At 44.3% G+C, this 21,227-nt stretch overlaps 1 protein-coding gene across 1 annotated transcript; it reads right to left on the bottom strand.

The window, feature by feature from the left end:
* Positions 1-678: 678 nt before the first annotated feature.
* LOC149298290 (uncharacterized) lies at positions 679-3,885 on the bottom strand. Its single transcript, XM_089487474.1, has 2 exons — positions 2,149-3,885; positions 679-1,170 (listed from the first exon to the last, which is right to left on the bottom strand). Exons 1-2 carry the CDS (start codon positions 3,883-3,885, stop codon positions 679-681), a joined length of 2,229 nt encoding a protein of 742 aa, XP_089343600.1.
* Between the last annotated feature and the right edge of the window lie 17,342 nt (positions 3,886-21,227).

Raw genomic sequence — 21,227 nt, 5'->3', positions numbered from 1 at the left:
ATAAGCAGAGGGAAGGTGTACCATAAGTGACCTCCCCCTTGAGTAGTGGAAACATATCCGTCAAAATAACTTATTTTCATTTTATCGTCCCTCCTGTGCTCGCCACAGCCATAATTCATGCATTTATGAATTTCCTGTAAATTGTGAAGTCCATAGATATGTCACACTTGCTACATATGACTGACCATCATAGACTTCACAATTCCTTCCAAACCGTTTACGTTGCACTGTCATGTTTGTACTCTTTTTGTAGGCTGCGCTTTCCCCGTTCTAGGTATGCACACAAGGAGGTATGATAATGAATATATGAGTTATTATTGATATGTGTTGGATATGACCTGGATATGAGATGGTTTTCCTGACTGCTAGTGGTCACTTAGCATATCAAAGAATCCAGTATTATGAGGGGGAAACAGGCATATGGTCGTCTACATTTGAACCTAGACAAAACGGCAGCTCCACTGCAGGACCTAACACCCTGTAGAAGGCCCCGGTTGGAGTCCGAGCTTCAAAGGACACATTTATCTCACAAGACCTTTTGGCACCACATGACTGTACAATCAAATTAACCCCTCTCATACTGAAATTGGCCATACCATCTCTACCAAGTGGCAAGTCCATGTATGCACTGCACAAGTTGGTGTGACACCTCCCCCAAATAAGATGGTGGCCCAGAGATTAAGCCACAAGCTTATCTCTGCGCCTACCTACTCTTTCCCTGGGTAACAGTTTCCGGCTAAGATAAAGTATTTCTTTGGGAAAACCCACCCTACAGAAGGTACTTTTCAAAGCATCGGCTACGTTGTCTGCTCTGTTACAGGAAAAGGCCATGGTCTCAGGGTACCCAGGGGCATAGTCCATCCCCTTAGTAACAGATTGGTTCTCCATGCGGCTCGGTATAGCTACAAGCCCCAACAAATCTACTTGATGGGTAGCTAGGGTGTCTCGCCCTGGCTTCCCAAACCATGTAGGCCCTTCGTAAGGGATAACAGAATGGTCACCAGTTTCACCCTCTCCCTTGTGTCCTGACTTCGTAGTCCCACAGAATATGGGCACAGGTGCACAAAAGCCCTCTCTTTGTCCCCTATTCTGCTGCCAGGTTACCACAGCTATGGTTGAAACATCTGTCACTCCACCTGTTCCACTCCAAGGAGGCATACATACAGTACCCTGGGAACCAGTTAATCCTGACACAGAGGAACACTCACTCACCCTCTGCCCTTCTTCACAGGGTGGCCCCCTCACATTTTCACACAGCACCTCAAACATCCCTGGTTCTGGCACCGAGTCACTCTGCCCTCCCTCCCAGTGATGCGAAAACTTCAAGTTCTCAAACGGCACCTCAAACATTCTGGGATCTGGCACAGACGGACATTCACTCGTTCTCTGCCCTTCTTCACAGTCGGGCGGTCCTCTCACACTTTCACAAAACACCTCAGACATTCCTGGTTCTGGCACAGGTTCAATCTGCCCTCCCTCCCAGTGATGCGAAACCTCCACATTCTCACACGGCACCTCAGACACCCCTGGTTCTGGCACAGATTCGCTCTGCCCTCCCTCCCAGTGATGCAAAACCTCCACATTCTCACATGGTACCTCAGACACCCCTGGTTCTGGCACAGATTCGCTCTGCCCTCCCTCCCAGTGATGCGAAACCTCCACATTCTCACACGGCACCTCAGACATCCCTGGTTCTGGCACAGATTCGCTCTGCCCTCCCTCCCAGTGATGCAAAACCTCCACATTCTCACACAGCACCTCAGACATCCCTGGTTCTGGCACAGATTCAATCTGCCCTCCCTCCCAGTGATGCGAAACCTTCACCTTCTCCCACGGCACCTCAGACACCCCTGGTTCTGGCACAGATTCGCTCTGCCCTCCCTCCCAGTGATGCAAAACCTCCACATTCTCACATGGTACCTCAGACACCCCTGGTTCTGGCACAGATTCGCTCTGCCCTCCCTCCCAGTGATGCGAAACCTCCACATTCTCACACGGCACCTCAGACATCCCTGGTTCTGGCACAGATTCGCTCTGCCCTCCCTCCCAGTGATGCAAAACCTCCACATTCTCACACAGCACCTCAGACATCCCTGGTTCTGGCACAGCTTCAATCTGCCCTCCCTCCCAGTGATGCGAAACCTTCACCTTCTCCCACTGCACCTCAGACATTCTGGGTTCTAGTACAGGCAGACACGCACAACCTTTCTGCCCACTCTCCCCATGAGGCTGCCCTGGTACATTTTTATACACTGCCCTTTCTATGGTAGGGCCCCTAGAAGACCTGGATAAATCAAAAGTATCATCCTCCGGCATATATTTTGACAACAGCCTACCCAAATCAGTACCCAGTAACACATTAGTAGGAATGTTATCTGATACCCCCACATCTCTTACACCCTTCCCTGCTCCCCAATCCAAAAATACTCGTGCCATTGGCACTGCATGACGTACTCCTCCAATTCCCCGCACTGTTAAGGTCTTGCCAGGAATAAAGTCCTCAGAGCTCACTAGCTCTGGACGCACAAGAGTCACTTCTGCCCCCGTGTCTCTGAGCCCCACAGTTACCTTGTTTCCCACAGTGACAGGTTGCATATTCACATTGGGGGTGTTCTCAGAGCTGCAGACGAACAACACCGAAGATGGTGATTCTGAGGGGTGACCCACTCCTGTGGATGGCGTAGGATTTCTTTTCTCCGGGCAAGTAGCGCTAATGTGCCCCACTTTATTACAAATAAAACACCTGCGGCTATCCCCATACGTAGAAATGGCACTAGCTCCCTCTCTCCCTGAGGTAGAAACTGACGCAGAAGATGGTATAGTAGACTGGGTGATGGGAAGCCGTGGTGTAGCGGTCTTCCAGCTGGATGCTCCCGTAGAAAAACCTCTGCTCCGGTCCGATTGTGCTCGGTTGGCGGTGTGGAAATCAGCCAGCTCACCCGCTTCCAATGCTGTTTTGGGCTCCCGGTCCAGCAGCCATTCTTGTACATTGGCTGGGCACAGCTGCAAAAACTGTTCCTTGATGATCAGATCTTCCAAGCTTTCTAAGGTTTTAATCTCCAGCCCTCTAATCCACTGCCGGAATGCCGTCGTCAGGTGTCCCACAACTGCAGTGTAGCTCTCTGTGGAACGCTTTTGCAAAGTCCGGAATTTCTTTCGGTACACCTCAGGGGTAAGGTTGTACCGTCTCTGCAGTGCAGCCTTAATTGCCTCATAGTCCTGGTCAGATTCGGCTGGTAGCTCTGCAAATGCTTCCAGTGCAGGACCTCTGAGACCAGGGGTGAGGTACTTTGCCCACTGGTCCTTTGGCAATTGGTACTGCCTGCAAACCTTTTCAAAACTGCGCAGAAAAACATCCAGATCCCCATCTTTGTCCAAAGTGGGAAAATTCTCTGCACGTGGTTTGGGTGCAGAAGAGTCTCTTGAAACCACACTGATAGGTGAGGCACTTAACCTCTCCAACTCTGCCAGTTTTAGTTCATGCTCTCTTGCCGCCTGGCGCTCTGCAGTCTCTCTCTCAGCCTGGCGCTCTGCAGCTTCCCTCTCTCTCTCAGCCTGGCGCTCTGCAGCTTCCCTCTCTTGATATTTAAGGATAAGCTGCAGCCTGAGGTTTGCATCTGTTGAGTCCACGTATTTGAAAACAGTTTGTAGATAAGAGTCCAAGGGATCTCCAGATCTTGGCACGTCACCGACATCAGCTGCAGGTATCTCCCGCGTGACCATGCCTCCCTCAGAAGTGTTTGCAGCATCACTTTGCGCTGCTTGTTGCATATCATAGTCCACAAGCGCTTGAATAAGTTCATCCTTTGATTTTCCCCGGATGGGAATACATTGTTCACGGCAACGTTGCTCCAGAGCACTCTTGGATTGTGTTTGGTATTCCATTTATCACGCCGGCCCAAACGAATGATAGCAAAAGAAAAGAAAACAAAGAGGGGGGGGGGGACTGTTGAGGTGTAAATATACTAAGTATGCACTGAGTTCAGCCTTTGGAAATTGAGAAACAATTTCTTTTTAGTGTCTGGATTAGCAAATCCAGCAACACTGAAATCTGGTACCGAAAAAGATGGAAAAAATCTTTAACTATCCCACCGCTGTGCCACCAATTTGTCACGAACGCACTCTACTCCAAGCGTGCGCGTGACTTGGTTCTGGTGGTAAAAGGGTTAAAATTCACTATCTGTCTGCCCTAGACCGAAAATAGTGATAAAAATACAAATATCCACCCTTAATACCACCCGCGATTAACTATAATGATATAACAAATATCAAAATAACGCTGCCACCACCAAGACAATTTAGAAATGGGGTGCCTTGGTACCCCAAACGAATCAGACTAAAAAAACCCACACAGTATATTTTAATACAATAATTATGTGATTTAAAATTACCAATAGAACGGTCTCTTCAGGTAACGCGAGTCTTTACCAGACAAAGGCAGAACTTAATAAAGGAATATTTATTATGAATAAAAAAATCACAGTGCATACACAAAAAGATGATAAACAGATTATTTACACCAAACAGATAAAATAAAAAGGAGAAAATTACAGAAAACCTAACTACTCACTGAATGGTCAAGTAACAGTTTTTCTGTCCGTAGGGCTCCGGCAAGGAAAGATGGCGACTTACTCAAAATTAGATCTTGGCCCCTAGTAAGCACACTGACCAATCTTCTTTCACTAACTTTATACTCTTTCCCAGTTCATCTCGAGTTTCCAAGCCGGCCCAGAGGTGGTATAAGCAGAGGGAAGGTGTACCATAAGTGACCTCCCCCTTGAGTAGTGGAAACATATCCGTCAAAATAACTTATTTTCATTTTATCGTCCCTCCTGTGCTCGCCACAGCCATAATTCATGCATTTATGAATTTCCTGTAAATTGTGAAGTCCATAGATATGTCACACTTGCTACATATGACTGACCATCATAGACTTCACAATTCCTTCCAAACCGTTTACGTTGCACTGTCATGTTTGTACTCTTTTTGTAGGCTGCGCTTTCCCCGTTCTAGGTATGCACACAAGGAGGTATGATAATGAATATATGAGTTATTATTGATATGTGTTGGATATGACCTGGATATGAGATGGTTTTCCTGACTGCTAGTGGTCACTTAGCATATCAAAGAATCCAGTATTATGAGGGGGAAACAGGCATATGGTCGTCTACATTTGAACCTAGACAAAACGGCAGCTCCACTGCAGGACCTAACACCCTGTAGAAGGCCCCGGTTGGAGTCCGAGCTTCAAAGGACACATTTATCTCACAAGACCTTTTGGCACCACATGACTGTACAATCAAATTAACCCCTCTCATACTGAAATTGGCCATACCATCTCTACCAAGTGGCAAGTCCATGTATGCACTGCACAAGTTGGTGTGACAAACGGTACAATTAAAGATATGCAAAATTTGCAATAACATGAACACACATTAGGCATATGGGTCCACAAGGTGAAGAGCATAATGCTCTTGCAAGCTTACAGTCTATTGGGGCCCTTGAATAAATACTGCTGCATATATCTACCTACCAAGGTTCCTAACAAGAATCCTACTAAGTTTATGACCAAGTGTCTACCAAGAACATATTTTACACAAATATAACTGCATAAGAGGCTATGGATAAAAACATGGAAACATAGAATTTGCCAACAGATAGGAATCATTTGGCCCATCAAGTCTGCCTGTTTTTTTTCGGCTGTAAAGACCCAAACCCTAAACTGTCCTTGCATCTCTGTGTTTTTCCAGGATATCAAAGGAATAATTACAGGGCTGATTATTTTTGCAGGTTTTCATTGATTTGCCTATTTGTTTGCTTCTGTATCGAGGTCTAAACTAGCTGATACAGAAACAAAGGTTGGAATACAGCACTCAGTTGTGATGCTGACAGAAATGTGATTTTTCACAGTTTCCAGCCCTCTCAATAAAGCTCTCTGATTAAACATCCAGAAGACGCTTCCTTAAGTGATCCAGAGACTAACAATATATTCTACCCATTGTACAGTGCTGCAGAATCTGATGGTGCCATATAAAATAATAAATTACAAATAATGTAGCTGCGGTGATGTGAAATGAACCCATGCTAAACAGTTAATTTAAAGATGCTGTCAAGGAAAATCCTACACAAATAAATAATTATTTCTGGGAAAAGGTTTGTTCATTGGCCTTAGCAATTATGCCTTTTTAGCTACAAAAGTGTTAAATTCAGCAATACGTGGAACAGCACCTTTATACCATAATAACAATTATCTTCAGCATTTGCCAGTAGCCATGCTCAATTTGGGCACAGCCTGAAAAATATAAAAAAAAAAAAAAAAAGAATACAAACTTTTCTTAAAAGTAATCTAAAAATATGGGAGCTACTTTAAAAAAGGTTTATAGAACTTAAAGTTTTTAAGCATTTATGTTTTGAATTTACCTTGATTTTACATTTTGCTGAGGGTTATTTTATTTAGAATACATACACCCCCTCCTGCAGACATACAGGTAACCAAGAATAACAGTATGTTGAAAGATTTAAAAGGTCTTCATAATACGTTTTTAGAACAGAAATCATTTTTCTTCTAAGGACTAGCTACAATTTACTGCAATTTAATTTCCCCAAATTAAATGCTTCAAATATAAATCCACAACATCCAACAAACAAAATAAATTGCAGGTCATAACGACATGTTACAACACCCTTTGATTGAATCAAATTTCAGCAAAAATTTAAACAGAATATGATTGTCAAGCTTACATGTGACCTTTCATATAAGTGTATATTGCAATATACCGCAATGCATAAAGGTTACAGCAATTTAATGTATTTTGTTATGCATCAGAAATGATTACAGCTGCCAAACAACTTTATGTATTCCAGTTTTCTGTATTTGGAACACTTTCTCATGTCACTAGATTAAGAATGAAATATAAAAGATAGATCCTACACCCAGACTTACACCTTTATCTCCCTAATGTCCAAGAGAAATTGGGGTTGAGCAGGGTCACATAATGTTGCATTGCATGACTCCACAGCAGTAGCGCAGCAAGAGCGCCAGGCAAACTGCATCAAAGACAGGCTGAGGTTTTGCATGGTGAGTTAGTTGCGTATGTCTGGGTATGTTATTGCATGTCTGGGTATGTTGGTGTGTGTATGGGTGTCTTAGTGTGTGAACATGTATCTTTGTCTAGGTATTTTAGTGTGTGGGGACGGATATGTCAGTATTTGAACATGTCTCTGGGTATGTTTGTGTCTTTGTCTGGGTGACAATTATGTGTGTTTGGGTAGGTTAGTGTGTGCACATTTGTCTCTGGGTATGTTTGAGTGTCTATGTCTGGGGTTAGGGATATTAAGCTGACACTAGGTATGTTTCTGATTGTGTTAGTGTGAGTGTCTGGGTATGTCAGTCTGAGTGTCAGGGTGTGTGTTAGTGTTGAATGTTTAGTTGTGTTAGTATGAGTGTCTGGATGCATATTTTAGTGTTGACTGTTGACTGCGTGCGTGCAATAGTCTATGTATTATACAGTATATCATAATGCATTATACTGATATTGTGCTTTTTGGTTTTTTTCCAAACAGTTATGAATTGCTAATATTTAAATTACCATTTTATAATCTGGTATTTAGTACCACACCGATTTTTATAACCTGTATTTCTTCATTATCCATGATGATAATCTTTATCCTCACATTGGCCAAATGAAGGTTTCGGGTTCTTTCTGTACTGCCACTGCTGCTAGTTAGGAATTAGTTCATCAAGTTTATCAATTTATCATCTAAATAAAATACATAAAACACAATGAAGTATGAGCATCTCCATTCTATTGGCAGGGGATCTACACATGCATTTTTTGTGGAGGGCATAACAAAGAGTCAAAACATGACCTATTTTATTTTATGTGTCCTGCACTATTTTTGGGAATGAAGAACACTACTTTTTTTTAAAAGTAGGTCCTAATGTGAGATTATTACAATTTACATTTGATTTAAAGAAAAGTATACATCACATAATGCTTTGTGTATTTGGCGTGATTGCCTTGTAGAACTTGATCTAAAAGTATTTGAATGGGGAACGTGAATGACCAGATTTTGCAGGCATGTAGCAGCATCCCTGTTTTCTACAAGCTGTCTGATTAGTTGGTGAGTTCTACAACATTAGTACACTGTTTCAGGGACGTACCTAGTGTATTTAGCACCTGGGGCGGATCCTGTATGTGACCCCCCCCCAAACACACACACACTTTAAAACTGCACAGCTTCTATCATTAGGCAAACATTGACGGGGGTACAGCATAACTGTTATCATTATATACTGAGTCACACATTTATGGTGGTACAGAGTAATCCCTATCACTATACATTGAGCCAGACATTGACAATAATGCAGCATAACCCCTATCACTATATACTAAGCCAAACATTGATGTGCTGTAGGCCTACCACTTCAGTGTCTGGCTAAGAATAGGGATGCACCGAAATGAAAATTCTGGACCGAAACCAAAAATTCAGCATTCACTTGGCCGAAAACGAAAATGACCCCCCCACACACCTTTAAAAACTAAAAAAAAAACTTGTATTAAAAGTAACACACCAAAATTAGACAATAAAATCCAGTAACAATATTAATATATATATATACATATATATATGGTTGTTAACAGCAATCACAAGCCTATCATGCCCAGGCATACCCAGACTCCAGCATCTACTGGTTGACTTAGCATGATAGGAGTATGATTGCAAATGCTCTGAAAAATAACCTTTGTCTTATATTTGAGGTCGTCTTCTAATCAGACCTCAAATAGAGATCTGATTAAAAGACTAAGATCCAGATCCCTTGCAGCGCTACAGGGGACCTGAATCCTTCTTTCCAGCAGCTGGTGGGCGTCTGCAACCTCCTCTGCTGCCGGGGCATCTATGATGTCATATGACCTTCCGGTTTTCATTGAAGTGCCGGCAGCAGCAGTGGAGTATGTCTGTGCACATCGTGCAGAACCTCCACCGGCTGCCCACACTACACACCATCTGAAGCACGGGGGAGAAGTCTATGGAAGCACTGGTAAGACATTTGAGAAAAAAGGTTGCCAGGAGAACATGGCAGCACTACTTGGGTTTTAAAAGTTGATTCTCCAGGACTTCTTTCTGGTTTCTTAGTTATTGTTCCTTTTATTTTCTTTCCTACAATTTGAACCCATTTGTTTGTGCATATGGATCTAGGTTACCGGCTGCGCCTTTTTTTCTTGCTTTTCTCCGGCGACAACTGTGCTCTCTCTGCGTCAACTGATTTGTCCGCATAGCTGTATGTTTTTACATATTTGGTCTGGTAACATGTTTACTGTTTGTTATTACCTAAGAATAGGGATGCACCGAAATGAAAATTCTGGACTGAAACCAAAAATTCAGCATTCACTTGGCCGAAAACGAAAATGACCCCCCCCACACACCTTTAAAAACTAAAAAAAAAAAACTTTTATTAAAAGTAACACACCAAAATTAGACAATAAAATCCAGTAACAATATTAATATATATATATACATATATATATGGTTGTTAACAGCAATCACAAGCCTATCATGCCCAGGCATACCCAGACTCCAGCATCTAGCATGATAGGAGTATGATTGCAAATGCAAGAAAAAAAGGCGCAGCCGGTAACCTAGATCCATATGCACAAAACAAATGGGTTCAAATTGTAGGAAAGAAAATATGTATTATTTTTTCCATATGCAAAGTTATACAAAAAAAAATGAAAAAGATATCAATAAAAATATACATTAAAAAAAAAAGTTGCATCTAAACAAACCACAAGCCTTCAGGAACAATGTCCTTTGGACAAAGGAGACCAAAGTGGAGATGTTTGGCCATAATGCACAGCGCCACTGTTGGCGAAAACCAGACACAGCATATTAGCACAACCACCTCATAACAACTGTCAAGCACGGTGGTGGAGGGGTGATGATTTGGGCTTGTTTTGCTGCCACAGGACCTAGGAATCTTGCAGTCATCGAGTCGAGCATGAACTCTTCTGTATACCAAAGTATTAGAGAGTCAAATGTGAGGCCATCTGTTAATTTAGGGGCAGTTATGGTTAATGGGGTCTTTAGGGTTAATTTTATGCTGAGGACTGAGGGTTAAATTAATTATTTTAATAAAGTTAACTTAAGGTGTAGTTAGAGGTAAAGGTTGGCAAACTAAGGGGAATCTAAATCTTGGGGAAGTGAAGATTATTAATGTATTTATTTATAAAAGTATGGCGTCAGTGATATTCTCTGTAAGCAGGGCCGGCCCAAGGCAAAATGGGGTGAATTTTAAAATGCCGCCACCCCCCTATCTACCCTTTCTCTCCCTCCGTCCCTGCCGCCCTGCCCCCCCATTATCTACCCTTATCCCCCCTCCCTTGTACTTACCTTTCAGCAGTCCTGCGGCGAGTCTCCCTGTTCGGTCTCGGTGCCGGCTTGTAATGCTGAGGTAATCTTCCGGCACTCAGCTTTACAAGCCGGCACCGAGACCGAACAGGGAGACTCGCCGCAGAGGAGAGAGAGAGGGGCGCCCCTTTCTCTCTCTCGCTTGAAAAAAAAAAAAAAAGGGCTTGGGGCGGCAAAGTGCCGCCCCTTCAAAAGTGCCGCCTGGAGCCCCACTCGGCTCCATTGTCGGGACAGCCCTGTCTGTAAGATTCGAATCTCTGAAGGATTCTCTGAACGACTCTCTGACTTCAGTGACATCACTAGAGTAGGCAGGCAGGAGGGTTCATTGACTCTAATGAATGGGGCGGGGCCAATCGTTAGTGTGACTGCAGGGAGGGACTGGGAAACAGTAACTCCTGTGAGTCACACTGAGTGATCCAAAGATTCGGATCATGAATCGGATAATTTCAATGAACAACTTGAAATGATCCGATTCACTTTACTGATCCGAACTTCCCATCACTATAAACTGGAACTGAAATTGCGAGCCATGCCTACTTGTACAACATCAGTACCTGACCTCTACTGGATGAATGGGCAAACACTGTCACAGTAACACTTCAAACTCTCATAAAAAAACCTTTCCAGAAGAGCATGCTGTTATAGCTGCAAAGGAGAACCAACTAAACATTAATGCCTATGTATTTAGAATGCAATGTCTTAAAAGTCCCTGTTGGTGTAATGGTCAGGTGTCCCAATACATTTGTCCATATAGTGTATTTCTGATTTGTTTCCTCAAACAGTCCCACACTACATTGTGATGTATGATCATATCCCAATACTCTCCACTGTGAAGTCACACAAGGGAGTGAATTATGTATATATATACAGACTACAGGCTACAATTCTACACATGCAGGCTCATTCCAGTCATGTACAATTTGATCATTAGTGATATGTAAGAAAGATGCGTAAGAAAGATATGTAAGAAAGACATTCAAAAAGGAAGAAAGAAAAAATGCTTTCAAAGTTCCTGAATGGTTGCCGAGACCCTAGCAGTAAAGCAGTTAAATTTACCATTTATTAATGTGCCTGGTACTAATTTTAATGTTGTCATCCCTGACTCATTGTAGCTTTTTCCTCCCTAAAAAGGATGCATCTCCCTTCCGACCACAGAAAGAAATGTGAAACACTGTTCAACCCTTTCCTGATAAAGTGGAATATAAGGTAAAACAGCCTAGCAAGGAAGTTTGGTCATTTCCACTTGGAAGCCTGACTCACTGTGGATTGGCATTTTAAGTTGCCTGAGTCAGAGCTGTCAAGGAAATTGGTTGTTTTATATACCATAATATTCCATCATATGGAAGAAATTAGTTTGGCACGGTAATACGGCTTTGCATAGTAAATGTGCATACAGTTTCCATGTGTGCCATAAAAATGTATAAATATTTACAAAGATTCATTAAAATATTTGGGCAAAAACATTTTTATAAAAAGTGTGATATTTTCTATTTTATAAACATTTTTTCTTACATGGATAATGCAGAAGGAAGCCAAACTTTGTAAACAGTTTTTTACGAGCCTTAACTTAACTGAGCCCTAGAAAACCATAATAAATCAATTATTAGCTTTTTGGATATTACTAAATCCCCCCCACCATGGGTAAAAATATCCTTATTTTTAAAAAATACTTCCTTTATAATTCGACAAAATTTAAGTAATTGAAGTTATATTATCTACAGTAAATCATTTTATAGATATGTTATGTGCTCTTCCTATCACTTAAAAATTACTTGGAGAAATAATTCAATGCACTGAAGCATGTAGAGAATTTTATTATCTGGTGTTTCCCTGCTGAAACTCAACCGTGCTTGCCTCCGCCTTATGATTGTCTTATGATTTCCTTACTTTGTATATCAGTGAGCACCATAAACAGATGCTTAGTTCTTTTATATAACAATAGATAGCAGTATATACAATAGATAGATATAGTCAAATAGCTATAAAAAGTAGTACAGTAGTTTATATGATATTTTAAAAATGTTAACACAACATAAGGTAGTTAAAGAAGAACTATCTGAAACTGATTATGCTTGGGAAGTTTAAAGATAAGTTATTTTTTTCTATTTATAGCATGTTTAATAAATATATTTGTTCATGTTTATCTTAGGGGTTTAAATACATTTTGCCATCTTTTTCCTGTGAACTGCCTTGGCTCATATGGACAGCTCGTTATGGGCACTGAGTAGCTGAGTGGTCATGGATTATCCCAAAAGTTTTAAAGTAGAAACATTTTAATTAAAATATACCCAAATTGAGTTAACAACAAAACATTAGTCTACCATCATTGGTGTCCACCAAAAAATACCATTTTTTTCTGACTTGCATGAAGTATACTGTATGTTTTACTGATTTATGGCAGTCATAAATAAAGGAATGGGCACAACTATAAAAATAACATACTTAATAATTTTACTGTGTGGGAGAAGACATTTAACAGTATTACTTTATTTTGACATTCTGTTGATGTTTTTTGATGTGGGAACACATTTTCTACTGTATGTTTCATCAGATTTATATGATATATTACGAATGGCTAAAATCAAATGGATAGTAGACTTGTGCATTCGTCTTCGGGCGAACATGGAAACGAACACGAAGAGTGCGTTTTCGTGTTCGTTCCGAAGACACGCTGAAGAGAAGACGGCTGCGGTAAAACGTAGGCGAAGACGAAGACACAAACCACGAAGATCTTCGTGATTGTCTTCGTCTTCGTCTACCATTCTCCCCCCCTCTTCTAACTTACCTTGTCTTCGCAGCAGTTCCCGGAAGTGGAAATCCGCAGGTTCGCCGTCACGGGTTACAGGGCAGTGCGAATGAGCCTATTGGTCGCCTACAGGGACCTCCTCTGGCATCAACCAATTGGTTGATGCCAGAGGAAGACCCTGCAGGTGACCAATAGGCTCACTCGCACGGTCTTTGTAACCCCTGCCAGCGAACCTATGGATTTCCGCTCCCGTTAACCCCTTCGATGCTGCATTATCTAACACAGCATCGAAGGGGTTAACGGGAGCGGAAATCCATAGGTTAAAGGGCCGTGCAGACGACCAATAGGCTCACTTGCACGGCCCCTTAACCCTTTAAAAAATAAAGTTAACCCCTAACTAATTGAACAGGGAGGGAGACCAGTGGGATCTGCCGGGTAAGTTGCAGCATTGAGGTTTTAAAACCCCAATGCTGCAACTTACCCTGCTGATGCCACTGATCTCCCTCCCTGTTCAATTAGTTAAATGTCCGTACGAGCAACTTTATTGGTCGCTCGTACGGACATTAAACCCGGCACAGACTAACTAATTGAACAGGGAGGGAGACCAGTGGCATCGGCAGGGTAAGTTGCAGCATTGGGGTTTTAAAACCTCAATGCTGCAACTTACCCTGCCGATGCCACTGGTCTCCCTCCCTGTTCAATTAGTTAAATGTCCGTACGAGCGACTTTATTGTTCGCTCGTACGGACATTTAATTAATTGAACAAGGAGGGAGACCAGTGAGATGTGCCGGGTAAGTTGCAGCATTGGGGTTTTAAAACCCCAATGCTGCAACTTACCCTGCAGATGCCACTGGTCTCCCTCCCTGTTCAATTAGTTAAAGACCAGTGGCATCTGCAGGGCAAGTTGCAGCATTGGGGTTTTAAAACCTCAATGCTGCAACTTACCCTGCCGATGCCACTGGTCTCCCTCCCTGTTCAATTAGTTAAATGTCCGTACGAGCGACTTTATTGGTCGCTCATATGGACATTTAACTGATAGAACAGGGAGACCAGTGGGATGTGCCGGGTAAGTTACAGCACCAGGACCCTAAAAGTCTGTACGAGCGACCAACAGAGTCGCTCGTACAGACTTTTAAAATCCCAATGCTGCAACTTACCCAGCAGATCCCACTGGTCTCCCTGTTCTATCAGTTAATAAATGATAGAACAGGGAGACCAGCGGGATCTGCCGGACAATTACGGCACCAGGAGTTTAACAGTCTGAACGAGCGACCCTATTGGTCGCCAGCAGGGGGCTCGTCTGCCATCAACCAATGGCAGACGAGCCCCCTGCTGACGACCAATAGAGTTGCTCATACGGACATTTAAACTCCTGGCGCCAGAGCGGCTTTAACCCCGTTTTAACCCCTTAACCGGGGAAAACGAAGAAAACCCGAACACGAAGAATGTCCGCGAATATTCACCCGAAGAGAAGACAGGACCAGGCGAATATTCGCGGAATACGAAGGGTTTTTTTTTGCCGAAGACGAGCACGAAGACGAACGCGAAGAGCCCCCTGGTGCCCAAGTCTAATGGATAGTGCTATAACAGCTGGTTCCTATGGTCAATGAAAGAATATTTCTCTAATCTTAATGCAACTACAGTCAACGGGAATTACAAGGAATCAACTATTTGGTTGAATAAACCAGAATTGGATTCATAAACGTCTGTTATGTTCTCTAATAAACAAACACTGATTCAATCTGCAAGCCTCTGTAACCAATATAGAAGATTTGAGGGTTGAGGTACTCCCAGGTATTTTTTGTATGTTTATTTCTTTTTTGCGTTGATTTCCAACTTCTCCATTACAGTTCATTTATGTTTATATTTCTTCTGGTTCTTTTGAACACTAGCATAACTTGAATATAGCCTACTTACAAAACTGAGTTCTCATAAATTTACTTGAGGCTGAATTCATTTTGTATATGTATTGTAGAAATTACATGAGACTCCAAGAGCTGAAGGTTTACCCAACAATTAAGTTAGGAAAAAACTCCCAGTATAAGGGATTATTCCATCTTTACTTGCAAGCAAACACTGTTAAGAAGTCTATGTTTGTTATTAAACATTTAACAGATTGACTTAGAATTGTTATAATGTTTCTTAATTATTGAAGTAAGTGTAAAGTCATCCAGATGCCTCCCTTGGTGACTCTTAACTTCTATACTTGTCAAATAAGATGGCGTTTGTTTATGGACTGCAGTATCCATTTAAACCTTTGCATGCCAATCACGTATTGTGTTGCTGGCCAAGTGGACCCACCCATTGAACTACATGCAGTTTCTGTGTTAAGTTATTCATCAACTCGAGGGGGCGTGGCCTGCTCGCGACCAAGATGGACGCTTGAACCCGGAGCTCCACGGCATCTGGCCCAAATTTTGCTTCGGTTAAGCGCCTATCGCTACTATGGGCAAACATAACAAACCCGGCAGCACCCCGAAACCTTCGGGATCAAAAGAAAAGAGATTTCTCACCTCTTTCTTTCATGCACCGTCCGATCAGGACTCCCGTGATTCCTACACTAGGCCGCCATCTCCTGCTGCCAGTGTGGCCAGTGAAGCCCCTGATGACGGCACCTTGGATGGGGAGCCAGCTCCTATTACTCCGCCAAACCGCACCTGGAGGGAGAAGATAGAATCCTTACCCACGAAGGGTGATATCGCTGTCATTATCGAAAGAGCATCCCAAGGCATACGATCCAGTCTCACAGAAATTCAGGCCGACATCCGCCATATTGGAGGCCACGTGGCGGCTCTGGAAGATGATCAGCCACGCATTCCCTGACCTCCCACCTGCGACACCAATCGACTATAATACAACAGTTGTCCAGGAAGATAGAAGATCTCGACAACAGAGGCCGGAGGAACAACATCCGTGTGCGAGGCCTACCGGAGTCGATAGAACCCCTGGATTTACCGTCTACTCTCCAGACGATGTTCAACTCGATCCTGCGGCGACCTGCGGATACTGCGATCCGTTTTGACAGAGCTCATGGGGCTCTCCGCCAAAAGCCCTCCGGAACTATGCCTCCCAGGGACGTAATCTGTTGTCTACAGGATTTTTCTCTCAAGGAACTCATCGTTCGTGCCTTTCGCAACCAACCTACCTTTCGCACGCGATTTCGGTGTTCCAGGACTTATCACCGGTAACGCTACAGTCACGTCGTCTGCTACAACCGATTACGAGAGCGCTCCGCGAGGCGAACATTTCTTATCAATGGGGCTTTCCCTTTGCCCTAATCGTGCGTCGCAACAACAAAACTAATGTCATTCGTCAACATGGCGATGTGCACAGTTTTCTTGAAGCCCTCAATCTTCCTCATTGTGAGGTTCCTGACTGGGAATACTCGTTTCAAGCTCCAGCCTGCCTCTCCGACCCTACCAAGTCATGGTCTCCCAGACCGCAGCGCCCTAAACGACAGAGGCGACAAGATGACCAGCGATCGTGAAGTACTCGCGACCTTCGTCTCCCTCCACCTCCTCTACACTGTGCCTTACCGTCAGATGTCACCCAACACCGGAGTCGAGAAGACGGCTGCGCTTCTCGCGTACCCGCCTGCTTCTTCTGCCTAGGTTTGGCTTGGGAACTGCTCTCTGCGGCGTTTCAGGCTTCCAGGACTTCGATGCTTTGGACCGCTGCGGACATTAGCATTGTTCGCATTCACGGCGTTTTGCTGACGATGTCCACCACACCGTACGGGACACGGTATTTTGCGTTCGGGCTTTGTTTCATGTGTGAAGGGGGGTTGTTTCTTATGGACACTTACTGTATTCTATTATGATTACATGTCATTATGGGTTCGCTCCTGCTTTGTTGATGTCTCCCTTCATCCTGTAGTGTATGGCTGTTGAGCTTTCCTTAAATTACCCTCATCAGGCTTATGCTCTGATGTGCGCATTGACAAGGCTGTGCATACGTATGCATGTACTCCCATCTGCACTAATGTGGTCTTGTCGTCCCACGGGCGCCTATTACACGCACACTCGCCTGCTGGCTCCCTTCCTTGTTAGGTGGAGTAGCCCCTTTACCTGGCATGTCACTCCTGTTGCCCCTCTCTACGCGCAGCTATATTCGCTTCACTGGGTATATTGGGCATGTGTAGGTTACCTTACTAGCCCTTTACACTGTTACACGTTGTTATCTCTCTACTTAGGTCCCTCGGCGGGCCAGATGCCCCTCACTGCTCCACATTGCTCCTCACTACTTATTCGTTAATTTACCATCCTCCATTGGTTACATGCTCTCTCTTACCACACATACCCCCCAGAGCCGGCCTGCTTTGGTCCTTTTCAGGACCGAGGCTTTGGTTCATGACCTATCGATAGGTCAATTGGCTCATTACTCGATGCCTCGGCATCCAGGGCCCATGGTTGTGTCTCGCACTCACATGTTGGCCCATTGTTTTTGTTTTTGTTTTCGTTCTTTTGTCGTTTTTGGTTTTCCGGGTTATGTTTATTTTTCTTTGTTTTTGCGCCGCTGTTCTGCCGTCAGCTCCGTTCAGTCCCTCCAGCTGCCACGCAGATGACACTTGATCGCATTAAACTTACCTCTTTTAATGTGAGAGGTCTGAACAAACCACAACAGCGATCCAAATTGCTACACATCCTTCACACATTTCGAACTCACGTAGCGTTTCTTCAAGAGACGCATTTTAAGTCCTCGAAGGAATTCAAATTAACTAATCATCATTATTCACACAGCTATTTTTCTAGTTCCTCAGACTCAAAAACGAAGGGCGTTGCGATCCTCTTGCACAAGCAGCTCCCCTTTCGTCTGTTGGATATCTGGAGGGACACGGAGGGTAGAGCCATCTTCCTCAAAGGTTACATTGGTAATCAAATGGTTTCTTTGGGCAACGTATACGCACCTAATCGGGGCCAATCAATGTTTCTGTGTCGTGTATTGTCTCGATTCGGGGAATTTCAGGAGGGTTTGGCTATTTTTGGGGGGGACCTGAATATGCCGTTAGATCCTTCGAATGACTCCTCTTCCCAATTCTCTCATGTCCCTTACCATCATATTAAAAAGGTACGTAGGGCTCTGCACCTTAATCAGTTAGTAGACGTTTGGAGGTCCCAGCATCCAGATACAAGGGACTACACCTTTTTCTCCCCTCCCCATAACCGGTATTCCCGGATCGATATGTTATTCTTATTGCACCACCATCTGCTACAGTTACAGTCGTTCAGCGACCATGCTCCGGTCCACCTCTCGCTATGTTTATCCCTGTCCAGAGGTAAAATCTGGAGCTGGAGATTGAATGAAAATCTCCTTGATAATCCCGCCTCTCTCTCTCTGATCTTTCTATGCACTTGAAAAACTATTTTTCAGACAATAATACGGGTGAGGTCCCTTTTCCCGTAGCGTGGGAGGCACATAAGGCTGTGATACGGGGCCATCTCATTAAACTAGGCTCAATGCAGAAAAAAGCTAGACTGGCCGACATGCTATCGCTCCATAGACAGATCTTTCAGTTGGAACAGTCTCATAAAGCCTCCTTAGACCCAACTATTCTGCCCCGTTTGCAGTCTCTTAGGCAGCAACTGGCATCCCTCTTAGATGCCAGGGTGAAGCGTTCTTTCCTCCTGGCGCGGAAAGCTTTTTATGAATTGGGCGATAGGCCGGGTAAGCTTCTAGCTGGGGCTTTGAGGGCCAAGCGAGCCGCCACGTTCATACCAAAAATTAGACACCACGGTACCCTGTTCTCTGAATCTTCGGCTATCGCCAAACGCTTTTGGGAATATTATCACTCCCTATATAATTTACCCCCCTCGATTGACCGACACATCCATCACAATGCCTCCATAACTACATATTTAGCGAAATACCTACCCCAGCGTCTTACGGAGGGCGCTAGAATGGCTTTGTCCGTACCTATTTCGTGTGACGAGGTGAAGGCAGCCCTTAAAATGACCCCTAAGGGCAAGAGCCCTGGCCCGGACGGTCTCACCAGCCGTTATTACGATCGTTTCTTTCCGGTCTTGGGCACTCATTTAACCACCCTTTTCAACTCTTTAGCAGACGGTGATATCCCGGACCCTCATACCAACATGGCACATATCGCTGTGATCCCTAAACCGGGACGGGACGCTGAACTCTGTGTCAATTATCGACCCATATCCCTCATCAACGCCGATCTCAAGCTAATGGCAAATGTTATGGCCTTACGCCTTCGATCTTATATACCATCGTTTATTCACAGGGATCAGGTAGGCTTCGTGCCCGGGAGGGAGGCCAGGGATAATACCGTCAGGGTGTTGAATCTGCTGACTCTGGCTCGTGAGCTCGGAACACCGTATGCGCTGGTCTCTATGGATGCCGAAAAGGCGTTTGATAGGGTCTCCTGGCCCTTTCTGTTCCGGGTCCTGGACTCTATCGGTCTGCCAAGTCACTTTCTCAATATGGTCAGAGCCTTATACGCTAATCCCTCGGCTCAAGTCAAAGTGAATGGCATCCTCTCTGATGGTTTCGACATTAGGAATGGCACGAGGCAGGGCTGCCCTCTCTCCCCACTCCTATTTATATTAGTTATGGAACCCCTGGCGCAGGCCATAAGAAGGAATGCTGATATTTCCGGACTGGTGGTTGCTGATCATACTCATAAACTCGCCATATATGCGGACCACATGCTTTGCATGGTCACCCGCCCGGACGTTTCCCTGACACACATAGTTAGGGAATTGGATGTATTTGCAGTCCTCTCTAATTATAAAATTAATTTGCAAAAGTCGGAGATTTTGGGGCTCAATATTTCGGATTTGACCAGAACATCTATTATTCACTCGTTTCCCTTTAAATGGGCGGATTCCGCGATTAAATATCTGGGGCTGTGGATCCCCTCTGACATTTCCCGACTTCACTCTCTTTAAATTTTGACTCCTTACTCTCTGCTACACTTGCACATATCCTGGTTCGGTTGGATAGGAGTCCTAAAGATGAACATTCTCCCCAGGTTTCTGTACATCTTACAGTGCTTACCTAGATTTCTCCCCAAGGAGTATTTTCGAAAATATCATTTTCCGGAACTATATCTGGGCTAGTCGAAATCCTAGGCTTTCACTCTCCCACTTGTCCAGGCCCAAACTCAGGGGTGGCATGGGGGTCCCCAATGTCGAGTGGTATTGGATGGCTTCCCATCTACGCCGCCTGGTGGAATGGTCTATTAACGCACCCAAGCTTTGGATCCCCCTGGAGAATTCCTTCTTTTCTCGCCCTATCACGGTGGCCCTTTGGCTCCCGGATCGCTACAGGAAGATATCGGTCCCTAATCACCCCTTGATCCCTGCCACTCTAGGCGTTCTGAACCGCGTGGCCCATCGCCAACTCTTGACCTCTGTCCCGGGCCCTTTGATGCCCCTCACGCACAATCCTGCACTGGATCCTACTACCCGAGACTTGCTCCCAATACCCCATTCTAGACCTATCAGGATTCACCAGATCCTGAAGGGCACTGCCTTCCGTCCGATCCGCGACCTCACTCGACACCCGTCCTTTAGGCAGCTCTTTGTGCATCACCAAATTAAACATTATGTATCTACTCTGCTTCCTAATTCCCAGATTACGAGGGAGTTAAGCAATTTGGAAAAGCTTTGTGTTTTGGATAAGGAGCCGGCCCACTTGCTTTCCCACCTATACTCACAGCTGGTGGAGTCTTTGGGAAAGGGACCTAGCAATCTCTTTTACCGAGGAGGAATGGGACAAGATGATACTGCTCACCCATAAAGGCAGCATTTCTAGTAAGATACAAGAGTGCTCTTACAAATTTTTGTCACGATGGTATAAGGTCCCTTCGGAATTACATCGTTTCCTTCCGCTTGTTTCCCCCTTGTGTTGGAGGTGTGGTGCCTCTACTGGCTCTTACCTTCATCTGTGGTGGGACTGCAGAGATATTCGTCCCTTTTGGTCGGTGGTTGTGTGGGTCATAAGGGAAGTGGTAGACCCCAACTTTGTAGCCTCTCCCGCTGCCCTCCTGCTTCATTACACTGACTCTCCAGTTCACACTTAGAGAGGGTCATTGCTTATTCACCTCAT

This window comes from Sceloporus occidentalis, unplaced genomic scaffold, assembly GCF_023333645.1.
Source record: "Sceloporus occidentalis isolate IW3139 unplaced genomic scaffold, rSceOcc1.0.p SCAF_33, whole genome shotgun sequence".
Taxonomy (NCBI): domain Eukaryota; kingdom Metazoa; phylum Chordata; class Lepidosauria; order Squamata; family Phrynosomatidae; genus Sceloporus; species Sceloporus occidentalis.
The sequence above is the reverse complement of the archived record's forward strand: the minus strand, read 5'-3'. Positions and strand labels throughout refer to the sequence as shown.

Bases quoted from the DNA above. Each gene is read 5' to 3' on its own strand.
- LOC149298290 (XM_089487474.1), bottom strand. From the start codon at position 3,885: ATGGAATACCAAACACAATCCAAGAGTGCTCTGGAGCAACGTTGCCGT. The intron at 1,171-2,148 runs GTGAAGGTTTCG...ACTGGTTCCCAG, and splicing joins CTGAGGTGCAGTGGGAGAAG to GGTACTGTATGTATGCCTCC.